The sequence below is a fragment of the Homarus americanus genome, unplaced genomic scaffold (genome assembly GCF_018991925.1).
Source record: "Homarus americanus isolate GMGI-L3 unplaced genomic scaffold, GMGI_Hamer_2.0 scaffold367, whole genome shotgun sequence".
Lineage (NCBI taxonomy): Eukaryota > Metazoa > Arthropoda > Malacostraca > Decapoda > Nephropidae > Homarus > Homarus americanus.
In genome coordinates, this window is record NW_024743709.1 from 6,904,516 (window position 1) to 6,918,995 (window position 14,480).

General features: G+C 41.1%; 1 protein-coding gene across 1 annotated transcript; it reads left to right on the top strand.

The window, feature by feature from the left end:
- The first annotated feature begins 9,341 nt into the window (after positions 1–9,341).
- On the top strand, positions 9,342–11,704 carry LOC121877421 (hemocyanin A chain-like). Its single transcript, XM_042383178.1, has 2 exons — positions 9,342–10,934; positions 11,134–11,704. Exons 1-2 carry the CDS (start codon positions 9,374–9,376, stop codon positions 11,550–11,552), a joined length of 1,980 nt encoding a protein of 659 aa, XP_042239112.1. The 5' UTR covers positions 9,342–9,373; the 3' UTR covers positions 11,553–11,704.
- The last annotated feature ends 2,776 nt before the right edge of the window (positions 11,705–14,480 follow it).

The window sequence follows — 14,480 nt, forward strand, 5'->3', positions numbered from 1 at the left end:
GTGTGTGGTAGATTGGGTGTGATGGATTGGTGTGGTGGATGGGTGTGTGGTACATTTGGGTGTGTGGTAGTTGGGGTGTGTGGTAGATGGGGCGTGTGTGGTAGATGGAGTGTGTGGTAGATTGGTGTGTGGTAGATAGGGTGTGTGGTAGATTGCGTGATGGATTGGGTGTGTGTGGTAGATAGGGTGTGTGGTAGATTGGGTGTGGGTAGTTGGGGTGTGTGGTAGATGGGGTGTGTGGTAGATTGGGTGTGTGGTAGATAGGGTGTGTGGTAGATTGGGTGTGTGGTGGACATGGGGTGTGGTAGAATAGAGTGCGATAGATTTGGGGTGTGGTAGATTGGGTGTATGGTAAATTGAGAGTGTGGTAGAAAGGAAGATGTGGTAGACAGGGAGCTGTGGCTGGCTGGCTGGCTGTATACCTGACTTGTTTATGTACATGTTGAATTCAATGTGAGCTTCCAAGACCATTTTACCGAGTCTCTCTCTCTCTCTCTCTTGATTCCATTTATTACTGAACTTATAGAAACTCGAAATTAAATATGAAATCTCACAAACCTATATTCTGTCTTTGAGTGTGTGTGTGTGTGTGTGTGTGTGTGTGTGTGTGTGTATACCCCGCGTCCTTCACTAGTTAATCGACGGCGTGTTATCTAACCTCTCTTGTACTTTCGTATAAACAACACTCGTAACTCTGATTATAACTTGTGTCTGTACTGTCCTCTTGTGAAGGTTTTGTTTTCTTGTTTTTTTTTTAAACTTTTGTGTGGTGATGATGGTGGTGGCAACAGTGATGGAGATAGCAACAGTGGTGGAGGTGGCAACAGTGGTGTTACCGGCTTTACCTGTAGGTACACTCGTAAACAGAAGTCCTGTCGCCCCTTCTGCTGCTCCACGAACCCTGAGATTCAGACTCATGAATCCGAAGCATTTATGGGCAGAATAATGCACCAGTGTCTACTGCTTCGGGTTCATGAGTCTGAATCTTTTGGTTCGCGGAACAGCACAAGGGGCGACAGGACTTCTGTTCACGACTGTACCTGCAACTAGGAACACAACCTTCGTCTTCTCGTTGTTGACTTTAGCAATAATCCATTTTTTTTACTCGGTTTTATTGAGGAGTTCACTCATCTTTCTAGCCTTGTTAGTTATCATTAATGACCTAACATGGCGCAGATATAGTGAGTGATGGTGAAAGGAGGCAGGGTTAGTGAGGGTGAGGGCAGGGAGTGGGGTTAGTGATGGTGAGGGCAGTGGGGTTAGTGATGGTGAGGGGGAGGGAGTGGGGTTAGTGATGGTGAGGTTCAGGGCAGGAGTGGGGGTTAGATGGGGCAGGGGTGGGGTTGGTGATGGTGAGGGGCAGGAGGGGTTAGTGATGGTGAGGGCAGGGAGTGGGGTTAGTGATGGGTGAGGGCTGTGGGGTTAGTGATGGTGAGGGCAGGAGTGGGGTTAGTGATGGTGAGGGCAGGGAGTGGGGTTAGTGATGAGGGCAGGGAGGTTAGTGATTAGTGATGGTGAGGGCAGGAGGGAGGTGGGGTTAGTGATGGTGGGGAGGGGAGGCTGATGGTGAGGCAGGGAGGCAGGTGGGGTTAGTTGACTGAGGGGGTGAGGAGGCTGATGGTGAGGGGAGACTGAGGGGAGGCAGGAGGGGGTTAGTGATGGTGAGGGAGGCAGGAGGGTACTGATGTGAGGGGAGGGAGGGGTTAGTGATGGTGAGGGGAGGCAGGGACTGGGGTTACTGATGGTGAGGGGAGGCAGGGAGTGAGAGGTGAGGGCAGGGAGTGGGGTGATAGTGGATGGTGAGGGAGGCAGGGAGGGGTAGATGGGAGGGAGAGGAGGGGTTAGTGATGCAGGAGGCAGGGAGGGGATGGTGGTGAGGACTGGGAGGCATGGGGTTAGTGATGGTGAGGGGAGGCGGGAGTGGGGTTACGAGGTGGGGAGGGGAGTGGGGTTAGTGATGGTGAGGGGAGGCAGGGAGGGGTTAGTGAGGGTGAGGGCATGGTGATGAGGTGAGTGAGGGAGGAGGAGGGGAGGGGAGGTGAGGGAGGCAGAGTGGGGTTACTGATGGTGAGGGAGGCAGGGAGGGGAGGAGGGTGAGGGCAGGGAGGGGTTAGTGATGGTGAGGAGGCAGGGAGGGGTTACTGATGGTGAGGGGAGGCAGGAGGGGGGTGAGGTGAGGGTGAGGGCAGGGGAGGGGGTTAGTGATGGTGAGGGGAGGCAGGGAGTGGGGTTAGTGAGGGTGAGGGCAGGGTGGGGTTAGTGATGGTGAGGGAGGCAGGAGTGGGGTTACTGATGGTGGAGGGAGGCAGGTGATGGTGAGGCAGGGAGGGAGGGAGGACATAGTGATGGTGAGGGAGGCAGGAGGGATGGGAGGGAGGGAGGTGATGGTGAGGGGAGGCAGGGGGGCAGAGGTGAGGGGCAGGGAGGTTAGTGGATGGTGAGGGGGTGGGGGAGGGGGGGGTTACTGATGGTGAGGGGAGGCAGGAGTGGGGTTAGTGGATGGTGAGCAGGGGAGTGGGGAGGCAGGAGTGATGGATTGTGAGGGGAGGCAGGGAGTGGGGTTAGTGATGGTGAGGGGAGGCAGGGAGTGGGGTTAGTGATGGTGAGGAGAGGCAGGGAGTGGGGTTAGGGATGGTGAGGGAGGCAGGGAGTGGGGTTCGTGATGGTGAGGAGAAGCAGGGAGCGGGGTTAGTGATAGTGAGGGGATGCGGTTTACCTTGGCGGTGAATTAGTATGGAGGATGGTGAAGGTGAGGACAGGTAAGACGGCGCTAAAGATGGACGAGACGGCCTTGACAACAGATCTTGTCCAATACTGTATATAAAAAAATATCTCAGGTAGAAAGTTCGTCTGATAAGAAAATGATCACGAGTTCGGTTCTAGGCTCTGGAGTGAAGAATTGTGTTAAGTCGTCAACACCAGCACTCAGCTTTAACCCTTAGGAGGCAGGGGCTTACCTCAGCTGAATAATATCGTCCGGCGTTACCCAGAATAAAATACCTAAGGGATACTTTGCCCTCTAAAAGGTTAACACGAAAGCACTACCGAGTATATTGGCTGATGGTGGAACAACCGTTGAATGTCACGAGCAGACTGACAGGTAAGGGTGTTGCACTGTTGTAGTATCCCAATACCTGTTAAATAATAAGAATCAGGGGATCAACTTACGTTCAGTCACTCTGTATCCTAGCAGGGAGGTCGAGGAAAAGTGGACCATTTATACATGATGGACAAACTCCACGTAGGCGAGAGGAAATGGAGGCGGGGACACCCTGATAAACGGCTTCGAGTGGCCTTATTAACTACATATGGGTAACTGGCCAAGACAGCTTGGTTGTCAAAATAGTTGTGCCTGAAGTCAACAGACAGCGGGACGATGGGGAGGAAGGTAGGGGGCGGCCCTGAACCATCAGATAGATGAGTTGGAGCATCACCGCTTGCTCGAGCAGCATCACTGGTTCTCCCTCTTTAACGAGCGTCAGCGTGAGGAAGCCCTCATGCTCGTCGATGTATTGCTGCACTGTACAGACTTTGAAGCCTTCGAGAGCAATGCTGCTTACTTCCGTGAGCATATGAATGAAGGAGAGTTTGTTTATGCTCTCTATGTAGCTGTGACCCATTCTGACCTAACCCATGATGTGGTGTTGCCACCTCTATATGAGGTCACCCCTCATTTGTTTACAAATTCGGAAGTTATCAACAAGGCTTATGCCGCTAAGATGACAAACACACCAGGCAACTTTAAGATGGAATTTACCGGCAAGGATTAATATACGTGATAAAATAAGCTGTTGCAAGTAACTTAAAGTAAACTTAACACCAGTCATAAAGTATACTTAACACCGGTCATAAAGTAAACTTAACACCAGTCATAAAGTATACTTAACACCGGTCATAAAGTATACTTAACACCAGTCATAAAGTATACTTAACACCGGTCATAAAGTGAACTTAACACCAGTCATAAAGTAAACTTAACACCAGTCATAAAGTAAACTTAACACCAGTCATAAAGTAAACTTAACACCGGTGATAAAGTGAACTTAACACCAGTCATAAAGTAAACTTAACACCAGTCATAAAGTAAACTTAACACCCAGTCATAAAGTAAACTTAACACCGCTCATAAAGTAAACTTAACACCAGTCATAAAGTAAACTTAACGCCAGTCATAAAGTAAACTTAACACCAGTCATAGAGTATACTTAACACCAGTCATAAAGTATACTTAACACCAGTCATAACGTATGCTTAACACCAGTCATAAAGTATACTTAACACTAGTCATAAAGTATACTTAACACCCGTCATAAAGTATGCTTAACACCAGTCATAAAGTATAAATAACACCAGTCATACAGCATGCTTAACACCAGTCATAAAGTACACTTAACACCAGTCAAAGTATTCTTAACACCAGTCATAAAGTGTACTTAACACCAGTCATAAAGTATAAATAACACCAGTCATAAAGTATACTTAACACTAGTCATACAGCATGCTTAACACCAGTCATAAAGTATAAATAACACCAGTCATAAAGTATACTTAACACTAGTCATACAGCATGCTTAACACCAGTCATAAAGTATACTTAACACCAGTCATAAAGCATACTTAACACCAGTCATAAAGTATACTTAACACCAGTCATAAAGTATACTTAACACTAGTCATACAGCATGCTTAACACCAGTCATAAAGCATACTTAACACCAGTCATAAAGTATTCTTAACACCAGTCATAAAGTATACTTAACACCAGTCATAAAGCAAACTTAACACCAGTCATAAAGTATACTTAACACCAGTCATAAAGTATACTTAACACTAGTCATACAGCATGCTTAACACCAGTCATAAAGTATTCTTAACACCAGTCATAAAGTATTCTTAACACCAGTCATAAAGTATACTTAACACCAGTCATAAAGCATACTTAACACCAGTCATAAAGTATACTTAACACCAGTCATAAAGTATACTTAACACCAGTCATACAGCATACTTAACACCAGTCATAAAGTATACTTAACACCAGTCATAAAGTATACTTAACACCAGTCATAAAATTATACTTAACACCAGTCATAAAGTATACTTAACACCAGTCATAAAGTATACTTAACACCAGTCATAAAGCATACTTAACACCAGTCATAAAGTATACTTAACACCAGTCATAAAGTATACTTAACACCAGTCATAAAGTATACTTAACACCAGTCATAAAGCATACTTAACACCAGTCATAAAGCATACTTAACACCAGTCATAATGCATACTTAACACCGGTCATAAAGTATACTTAACACCAGTCATAAAGCATACTTAACACCAGTCATAAAGTATACTTAACACCAGTCATAAAGCATACTTAACACCAGTCATAAAGTATACTTAACACCGGTCATAAAGTATACTTAACACCAGTCATAAAGCATACGTAACACCAGTCATAAAGTATACTTAACACCAGTCATAAAGTATACTTAACACCAGTCATAAAGTATACTTAACACCAGTCATAAAGCATACTTAACACCAGTCATAAAGCATACTTACCACCAGTCATAAAGCATACTTAACACCGGTCATAAAGTATACTTAACACCAGTCATAAAGTAAACTTAACACCAGTCATAAAGTATACTTAACACCAGTCATAAAGTATACTTAACACCGGTCATAAAGTATACTTAACACCGGTCATAAAGTATACTTAACACCAGTCATAAAGCATACTTAACACCAGTCATAAAGCATACTTAACACCAGTCATAAAGTATACTTAACACCGGTCATAAAGTATACTTAACACCAGTCATAAAGTATACTTAACACCAGTCATAAAGCATACTTAACACCAGTCATAAAGTATACTTAACACCGGTCATAAAGTATACTTAACACCGGTCATAAAGTATACTTAACACCAGTCATAAAGCATACTTAACACCAGTCATAAAGCATACTTAACCCCGGTCATAAAGCATACTTAACACCGGTCATAAAGTATACTTAACACCAGTCATAAAGCATACTTAACACCGGTCATAAAGCATACTTAACACCGGTCATAAAGCATACTTAACACCGGTCATAAAGCATACTTAACACCAGTCATAAAGTATACTTAACACCAGTCATAAAGTATACTTAACACCAGTCATAAAGCATACTTAACACCAGTCTTAAAGCATGCTTAACACCGGTCATAAAGCATACTTAACACCGGTCATAAAGTATACTTAACACCGGTCATAAAGCATACTTAACACCAGTCATAAAGTATACTTAACACCAGTCATAAAGTATACTGAACACCAGTCATAAAGCATACTTAACACCAGTCATAAAGTATACTTAACACCAGTCATAAAGCATACTTAACACCAGTCATAAAGCATACTTAACACCGGTCATAAAGCATACTTAACACCAGTCATAAAGTATACTTAACACCAGTCATAAAGTATACTTAACACCGGTCATAAAGCATACTTAACACCGGTCATAAAGCATACTTAACACCGGTCATAAAGTATACTTAACACCGGTCATAAAGCATACTTAACACCGGTCATAAAGTATACTTAACACCGGTCATAAAGCATACTTAACACCAGTCATAAAGTATACTTAACACCAGTCATAAAGTACTTAACACCGGTCATAAAGTATACTTAACACTACTTAACACCGGTCATAAAGCATACTTAACACCGGTCATAAAGCATACTTAACACCGGTCATAAAGCATACTTAACACCGGTCATAAAGGTAAACTTAACACCGGTTATAAAGCATACTTAACACCGGTCATAAAGTAAACTTAACACCGGTTATAAAGCATACTTAACACCGGTCATAAAGTAAACTTAACACCGGTTATAAAGCATACTTAACACCGGTCATAAAGTAAACTTAACACCGGTTATAAAGCATACTTAACACCGGTCATAAAGTAAACTTAACACCGGTTATAAAGTATGATTAACACCAGTCATAAAGTAAACTTAACACCGGTTATAAAGCATACTTAACACCAGTCATAAAGTAAACTTAACACCGGTTATAAAGCATACTTAACACCAGTCATAAAGTAAACTTAACACCGGTTATAAAGCATACTTAACACCAGTCATAAAGTAAACTTAACACCGGTTATAAAGCATACTTAACACCAGTCATAAAGTATACTTAACACCGGTTATAAAGCATACTTAACACCAGTCACAAAGCATACTTAACACCGGTTATAAAGCATACTTAACACCGGTCATAAAGTAAACTTAACACCGGTCATAAAGCATACTTAACACCGGTCATAAAGCATACTTAACACCAGTCATAAAGTATACTTAACACCAGTCATAAAGTATACTTAACACCAGTCATAAAGCATACTTAACACCAGTCATAAAGCATGCTTAACACCGGTCATAAAGCATACTTAACACCGGTCATAAAGTATACTTAACACCGGTCATAAAGCATACTTAACACCAGTCATAAAGTATACTTAACACCAGTCATAAAGTATACTTAACACCAGTCATAAAGCATACTTAACACCAGTCATAAAGTATACTTAACACCAGTCATAAAGCATACTTAACACCAGTCATAAAGCATACTTAACACCGGTCATAAAGCATACTTAACACCAGTCATAAAGTATACTTAACACCAGTCATAAAGTATACTTAACACCGGTCATAAAGCATACTTAACACCGGTCATAAAGCATACTTAACACCGGTCATAAAGTATACTTAACACCGGTCATAAAGCATATTTAACACCGGTCATAAAGCATACTTAACACCAGTCATAAAGTATACTTAACACCAGTCATAAAGTATACTTAACACCAGTCATAAAGCATACTTAACACTGGTCATAAAGTATACTTAAAACCGGTCATAAAGTATACTTAACACCAGTCATAAAGTATACTTAACACCGGTCATAAAGCATACTTAACACCGGTCATAAAGCATACTTAACACCGGTCATAAAGCATACTTAACACCGGTCATAAAGCATACTTAACACCGGTCATAAAGCATACTTAACACCAGTCATAAAGTAAACTTAACACCGGTTATAAAGCATACTTAACACCGGTCATAAAGTAAACTTAACACCGGTTATAAAGCATACTTAACACCGGTCATAAAGTAAACTTAACACCGGTTATAAAGCATACTTAACACCGGTCATAAAGTAAACTTAACACCGGTTATAAAGTATACTTAACACCAGTCATAAAGTAAACTTAACACCGGTTATAAAGCATACTTAACACCAGTCATAAAGTAAACTTAACACCGGTTATAAAGCATACTTAACACCAGTCATAAAGTAAACTTAACACCGGTTATAAAGCATACTTAACACCAGTCATAAAGTAAACTTAACACCGGTTATAAAGCATACTTAACACCAGTCATAAAGTATACTTAACACCGGTTATAAAGCATACTTAACACCAGTCACAAAGCATACTTAACACCGGTTATAAAGCATACTTAACACAGGTCATAAAGTAAACTTAACATCGGTTATAAAGCATAATTAACACCGGTCACAAAGCATACTTAACACCGGTTATAAAGCATACTTAACACCAGTCATAAAGTAAACTTAACACCGGTTATAAAGCATACTTAACACCAGTCATAAAGTAAACTTAACATCGGTTATAAAGCATACTTAACACCAGTCATAAAGCATACTTAACACCGGTTATAAAGCATACTTAATACCGGTCATAAAGTAAACTTTACACCGGTTATAAAGCATACTTAACACCGGTCATAAAGTAAACTTAACACCGGTTATAAAGTATGATTAACACCAGTCATAATGTATACTATACATGAAGAAGAATATCCATGAATATGAATACATACTAATAGGAGTATACATGAAAAAGAGTATACATAATAGCATACACTAATAAGAGTTTACATTAATAAGAGTACTTACCTCAGGACTTCTAATATAATGATGTATGAAACACCAACTGTAAGACTTAAAAACTGTTATTGACTTAATGACCGACTCACAAATAAATAGTAATAATTATTCAGGAGATAATATGGAAAGTGTGAGGTCACTAAGGTACAGACTGATGCTGACGTATATGATAAGGTGACGAAGTTATGTACACAAGATAAATAGACATAAAAATTATAAAATTGAGAAAGTCAAAGATCAATCACAAAAAAAACTATCCATTCTATACACAAACATTCTTATCTTATTATAAATGTATATAAAGGTAAATAGATAAATGAACCCGGCCGAGGTGTATATAAGAAGAGGTAAAGAAGACTTCCCCACAGCAGCACCAGCAGTCAACATGCAGTGGGTGGTTGTAGCAGCGCTTCTGGTGGCCACTGTGTCTGCTGACACAGACGTAGCCCACAAGCAGCAGAGCGTTAACCGTCTCCTCTATAAGGTTACCAGCCACATCCCCTCGACCTTCACCCATCTTAAAGAAGCAGCTGAAACCTGGAACCCCAGAGAGCATGCTGATCACTGCAGCGATGGTGGCACGGCCGTAAACCACCTGATGGATGAGCTGGAGCATCACCGTTTGCTCGAGCAGCATCACTGGTTCTCCCTCTTTAACGAGCGTCAGCGTGAGGAAGCCCTCATGCTCGTCGATGTATTGCTGCACTGTACAGACTTTGAAGCCTTCGAGAGCAATGCTGCTTACTTCCGTGAGCATATGAATGAAGGAGAGTTTGTTTATGCTCTCTATGTAGCTGTGACCCATTCTGACCTAACCCATGATGTGGTGTTGCCACCTCTATATGAGGTCACCCCTCATTTGTTTACAAATTCGGAAGTTATCGACAAGGCTTATGCCGCTAAGATGACACAAACACCAGGCAACTTTAAGATGGAATTCACCGGCACCAAGAAGAACGCTGAGCAGCGCGTGGCTTACTTCGGTGAGGACATCGGCCTCAACTCTCACCACGTCCACTGGCATATGGACTTCCCCTTCTGGTGGCACGGAGACAAGATTGACCGCAAGGGAGAACTCTTCTTCTGGGCTCACCACCAGCTGACGGCGAGATACGATGCTGAACGCCTTTCCAACTACCTGCCTCCTGTAGACCCATTGTACTGGGACCATCCCATCAGAGACGGGTTTGCTCCTCATACTTCTTACAAATATGGAGGAGAGTTCCCATTCCGTCCCGATAACAAGGAGTTTGAGGATGTAGATGGTGTGGCCCATATTCGTGATATGAAGGAGATAGAAAGCCGAATCCGTGATGCAATTGCTCATGGCTACATCATCAACGCCGATGGCAGCCACACTGACATCGACAACGACCATGGCATTGACGTCCTGGGTGATATCATTGAGTCTTCCACTTACAGCACCAATGTTGCATATTACGGCGCTCTACATAACCAGGCTCACCGCATCTTGGGAGCGCAGTCTGATCCTCACCACAAGTTCAACATGCCTCCAGGAGTGATGGAGCACTTCGAGACTGCCACACGTGATCCCGCATTTTTCCGACTCCACAAGTACATGGACAACATCCTCAAGGAACACAAGGATAAGTTACCTCCTTATACTAGGGAAGAATTACTCTACAGTAATGTAGAGATAACTGATGTTGACGTCACTGAGCTCTCCACCTTCTTTGAGGAATTTGAGTTTGACTTGAGCAATGCTCTTGACAGTACGGAGAATGTCGAAGAAGTTTCTGTCAAGACCCATGTATCCCGCCTCAACCACAAGCCTTTCTCCTTCAACATTCACGCCAAAGCCGAACACGACGACAAAGTTACCGTTCGTATCTATCTAGCACCAAAGTATGATGAAAACCACATTACTCTTCACATTGACGAGGCACGCTGGGGGGTCATCTTGCTCGACACCTTCTGGACTGAAGGTAAGTTAACAATTATTGATCCAGTTTTTCTAATGAGTGTATAACTTTAGCAAAGTTTCTCTGTTGTCATAATGATTCTTCAGCAAACATCTTATCCTAACTTTGAATGAGTAACATTCTTTATCATTTTTGTTATAGAGAGAGCTATATCATTACTATTAGTGGTACCAATATCTTTAATATGACAATTATTTTACAGTTCACGAAGGGAAAAATGACATCAAGCGAAAGTCTTCTGAGTCGTCAGTGACCATCCCTGATCGCGTGTCCTTCTCACAACTGATCCACGACGCTGATGCGGCTGTGGCCGCCGGCACTGAACTGGAACACCATGAAGATCGTAGCTGTGGCCACCCCCACAGGCTGCTGCTGCCTAAAGGCACTGAGGAAGGCATGGACTTCTGGTTCATCGTTATAATTACCAGTGGAGAAGACGCTGCTCACGATGACCTGACTGTCAACGATCATGGCAGCACCCACGGTTACTGCGGCGTCCATGGAGGGAAGTACCCTGACAAACGTCCAATGGGCTACCCCTTTGAGCGTCGTATCCCCGACAAGCGAGTCTGGAAGGTGCCTAACCACAATAGTCATATTGTCCAGATCTTCCATCATTGAGCTGATTACTGAGCATATTTTTTAACTAGCTAAAATTCTCAATGAAAATATATAATCAGATAAGTGTGCAGCGTTAATCACATATATGATAAATACAATATGAAAACTGTTCCAACACATGTCAGCAAATAATAAAAAAATGTGTCAATCAATTTCAACAATTATTGTCACCCAAGGAAAAATTTTATTATTTTATTTATTCAACCGAAGATGAAGTATTTATTAAAACAAGAACAAATGCTGAAAACTGATTTTTATATGTAAGATCAAAATAAAAAAACAACAATGAGTGAATTATAAAGAAATAAGAAAATAATGACTTAAACAAACAATAAGAGAACAGTAGTACAAGACATTCCCGTTATGCATTTTAAGTTTATCCTTCACAAGTTATCTTCACGTTTAACTGACAATTGATTTTGGGTGTTTTTCACCTCGCTTAAGAAGCAGTAAGTATTAAGACATTTGGTTACCTGATTTCTATTGGAAATGAACAGGGTCAAGATCAGTGCTTCAGCCACGAACATTGCACGAACTTATTGTAGGCCTTTATGATACGTGTGTGTGTGTGTTTAAGAAGGCAATTCTAGTGACCTGTTGTAACCGAGGTAAGAAGTAATGACCAAACGTCGAGTTATGGTGGAGGAGGAAGGTGGGATCCGCCCCTTATAGTCCTCCTAAGTGACATTGGTAATACCCTTCTAGGTGGCTGGAGCCTATAGCCTAACACCTATAGCTTGAGGATAACACAGAAAACAAAATGACACATCTATGATAATGTGCAGTGAATGAAAGTGAGAATCTCCCATCATAATGTTGGTAATTATTGTTGTTGTAAGGAATCTTCAAGGAATGTGACGTCACCGAGGTACAAGTTGAGCTTGGTGAAAGTGACGAAGTTATTAAGTGGTAAGTTTAAGTTATTAAGTGATAAGTTTATAAAGTGGCAAGATCTTGTTTATAAAACAAATCATTACATTATGTGTTGTTTATGAATTTATCTGCAGATATTAAATTAGACAGAAACTGATAACTGAGTCACTAAAGGAGGAAGATGAAGCCACTTGAAGAAAGAAAATGGAAAGATTAAATGATGAGAAAGTCGTCAAGGGTTAGAACAGGATGTACAGCAAGATAAAAAAGAAACAATGAAAATATTATTATATTTAACAAATAAGAACTTGGACCATAATTGGTTAAGAAGTGATAAGAGGAAATTTAAGTTAAGAAGATGATAAGGAAGGAATGAAGAAAGGCAACAAACTACATTGAAATAAACAAATAAATAATAAGAGCCGATGCATATTTCATATCGGTCAAGATCTGTCTATTTGCCTCATATGCACACAATTGCAGGATCTAAATCGTTTCGCTTACTGTTGACAACACATCATACATACAGGTACTGTAGATCGTTTCTTACTCTTGATAAATATTTTTATATTTATTTTTTTATTAATGGCTATTATTATTATTATTATTATTATTATTATTATTATTATTATATTTTCGCCCCCCAGGCCCTGATGTGGGCTAATCCCCGTAATGTAAAAAAAAAAAATAGTAATGAAACAATTCGACGATGCACAGAACCTAACAGAACCTGATCAACCAAACCTTAGTTAACTTTGTAACCTGGGGGAGTTCCGCCACCGGAACACCCCTTCCCGACATATTAAGCATAAAGAACTTACTTTGATATCTGGTGTTACGAGTTGGGGATTTAGAATGTAGTTAAAAGTCTACCCAGATCCCAACAGGTAACAACAATAAAAAAAAACAAAGACAATCGGACTATAAAAGGGTAGACAAAGGATGCGAGTTTTCGTTGTGTATAATAGAGTACCATAAATCCCTTAACAAAATATTCAGCTTATAAATTACCCTTAACCAAACTTAACCTAAACATTAACAGTATATACATATTAATACAACATAAACAATTTTGAAGCAAGTGGACGTGGGGGAGGCAATACAAGATTACAAATACTTAAGTGAGGAGCTGAGATGGCTGACGAGTAAGGCTGAGTATTGTAGAAGACGGTAGGTAGTCACTGCGCCGTAGGTTTAGAGGATAGATGATCCTGTGGTCACTTCCCAGAGCCAAGTCCTCTCTCCTCGAATTGGAGCTCACAAAGAAGACTTGGAGGAAGTGACGCAACAACCAGGATATGGAGAAGGGAAACCCCGGAGTGTTAACTAAGACGAGTCATACTCGTATCTCGTCCCTAGATGGCGTTGCTCGTGGTGCTGGGTGGAGGGGTTCGTAACACTGGTAATATTGAAAAAAAAAAAACTTTCTCTAAGCGGCAGTGTGTAATTCTACGTTTATCGCTGGCTGCACTGAAACACATCCTGTGTTTTCTTCACTGTCAGGTCTCTGCCACAATTTGAACACTAATCCATGTTGGCAGATGAACTCTTGGAGACGGTCTTCATCTAAGAGCACAAATAACTTGTGATAAGACAAAGTACAACCCTCACAGGACGCCATTACTAAGTAGTTAAAATACAAGATGGCGAGCTTCTCTCTTTGGAGAAGAACAATAAGTTTACGAATATACAGTTCACTTAGAGATCAATGCAACGTGAAAGAAATAAAAAATTTACCCAAACCTATAATATGGGAATCGAATCCACCTTCATAAATCTCATCTTTTATACATAGAATAGGTTCAAGGACCTATAACAATGAAAACAAAAGACAATCAGGCCAATATTTATGGTAATATAAGCCTTGAGGAAACACTAATTCGTTACTTTTATGTTTACAAAGACCGATAATACATCAGAAAGTATTAGTGTACGATAAGACGTGAGCACGCGACTCCAGGGAAGAAATGTTGACTGAATATTTACGGTAAATCATTTATTTCTTCCCCTACAAAGTACTAATAGAAAGATTAATACTGCTATATGATCATTTCT

What these genes read in the sequence shown, in the direction of transcription:
- LOC121877421 (XM_042383178.1), top strand. Translation starts at nt 9,374, where the DNA reads ATGCAGTGGGTGGTTGTAGCAGCGCTTCTGGTGGCCACTGTGTCTGCT. An exon ending in CGACACCTTCTGGACTGAAG is followed by an intron (nt 10,935 to 11,133) that starts GTAAGTTAACAA and finishes ATTATTTTACAG; the next exon opens with TTCACGAAGGGAAAAATGAC.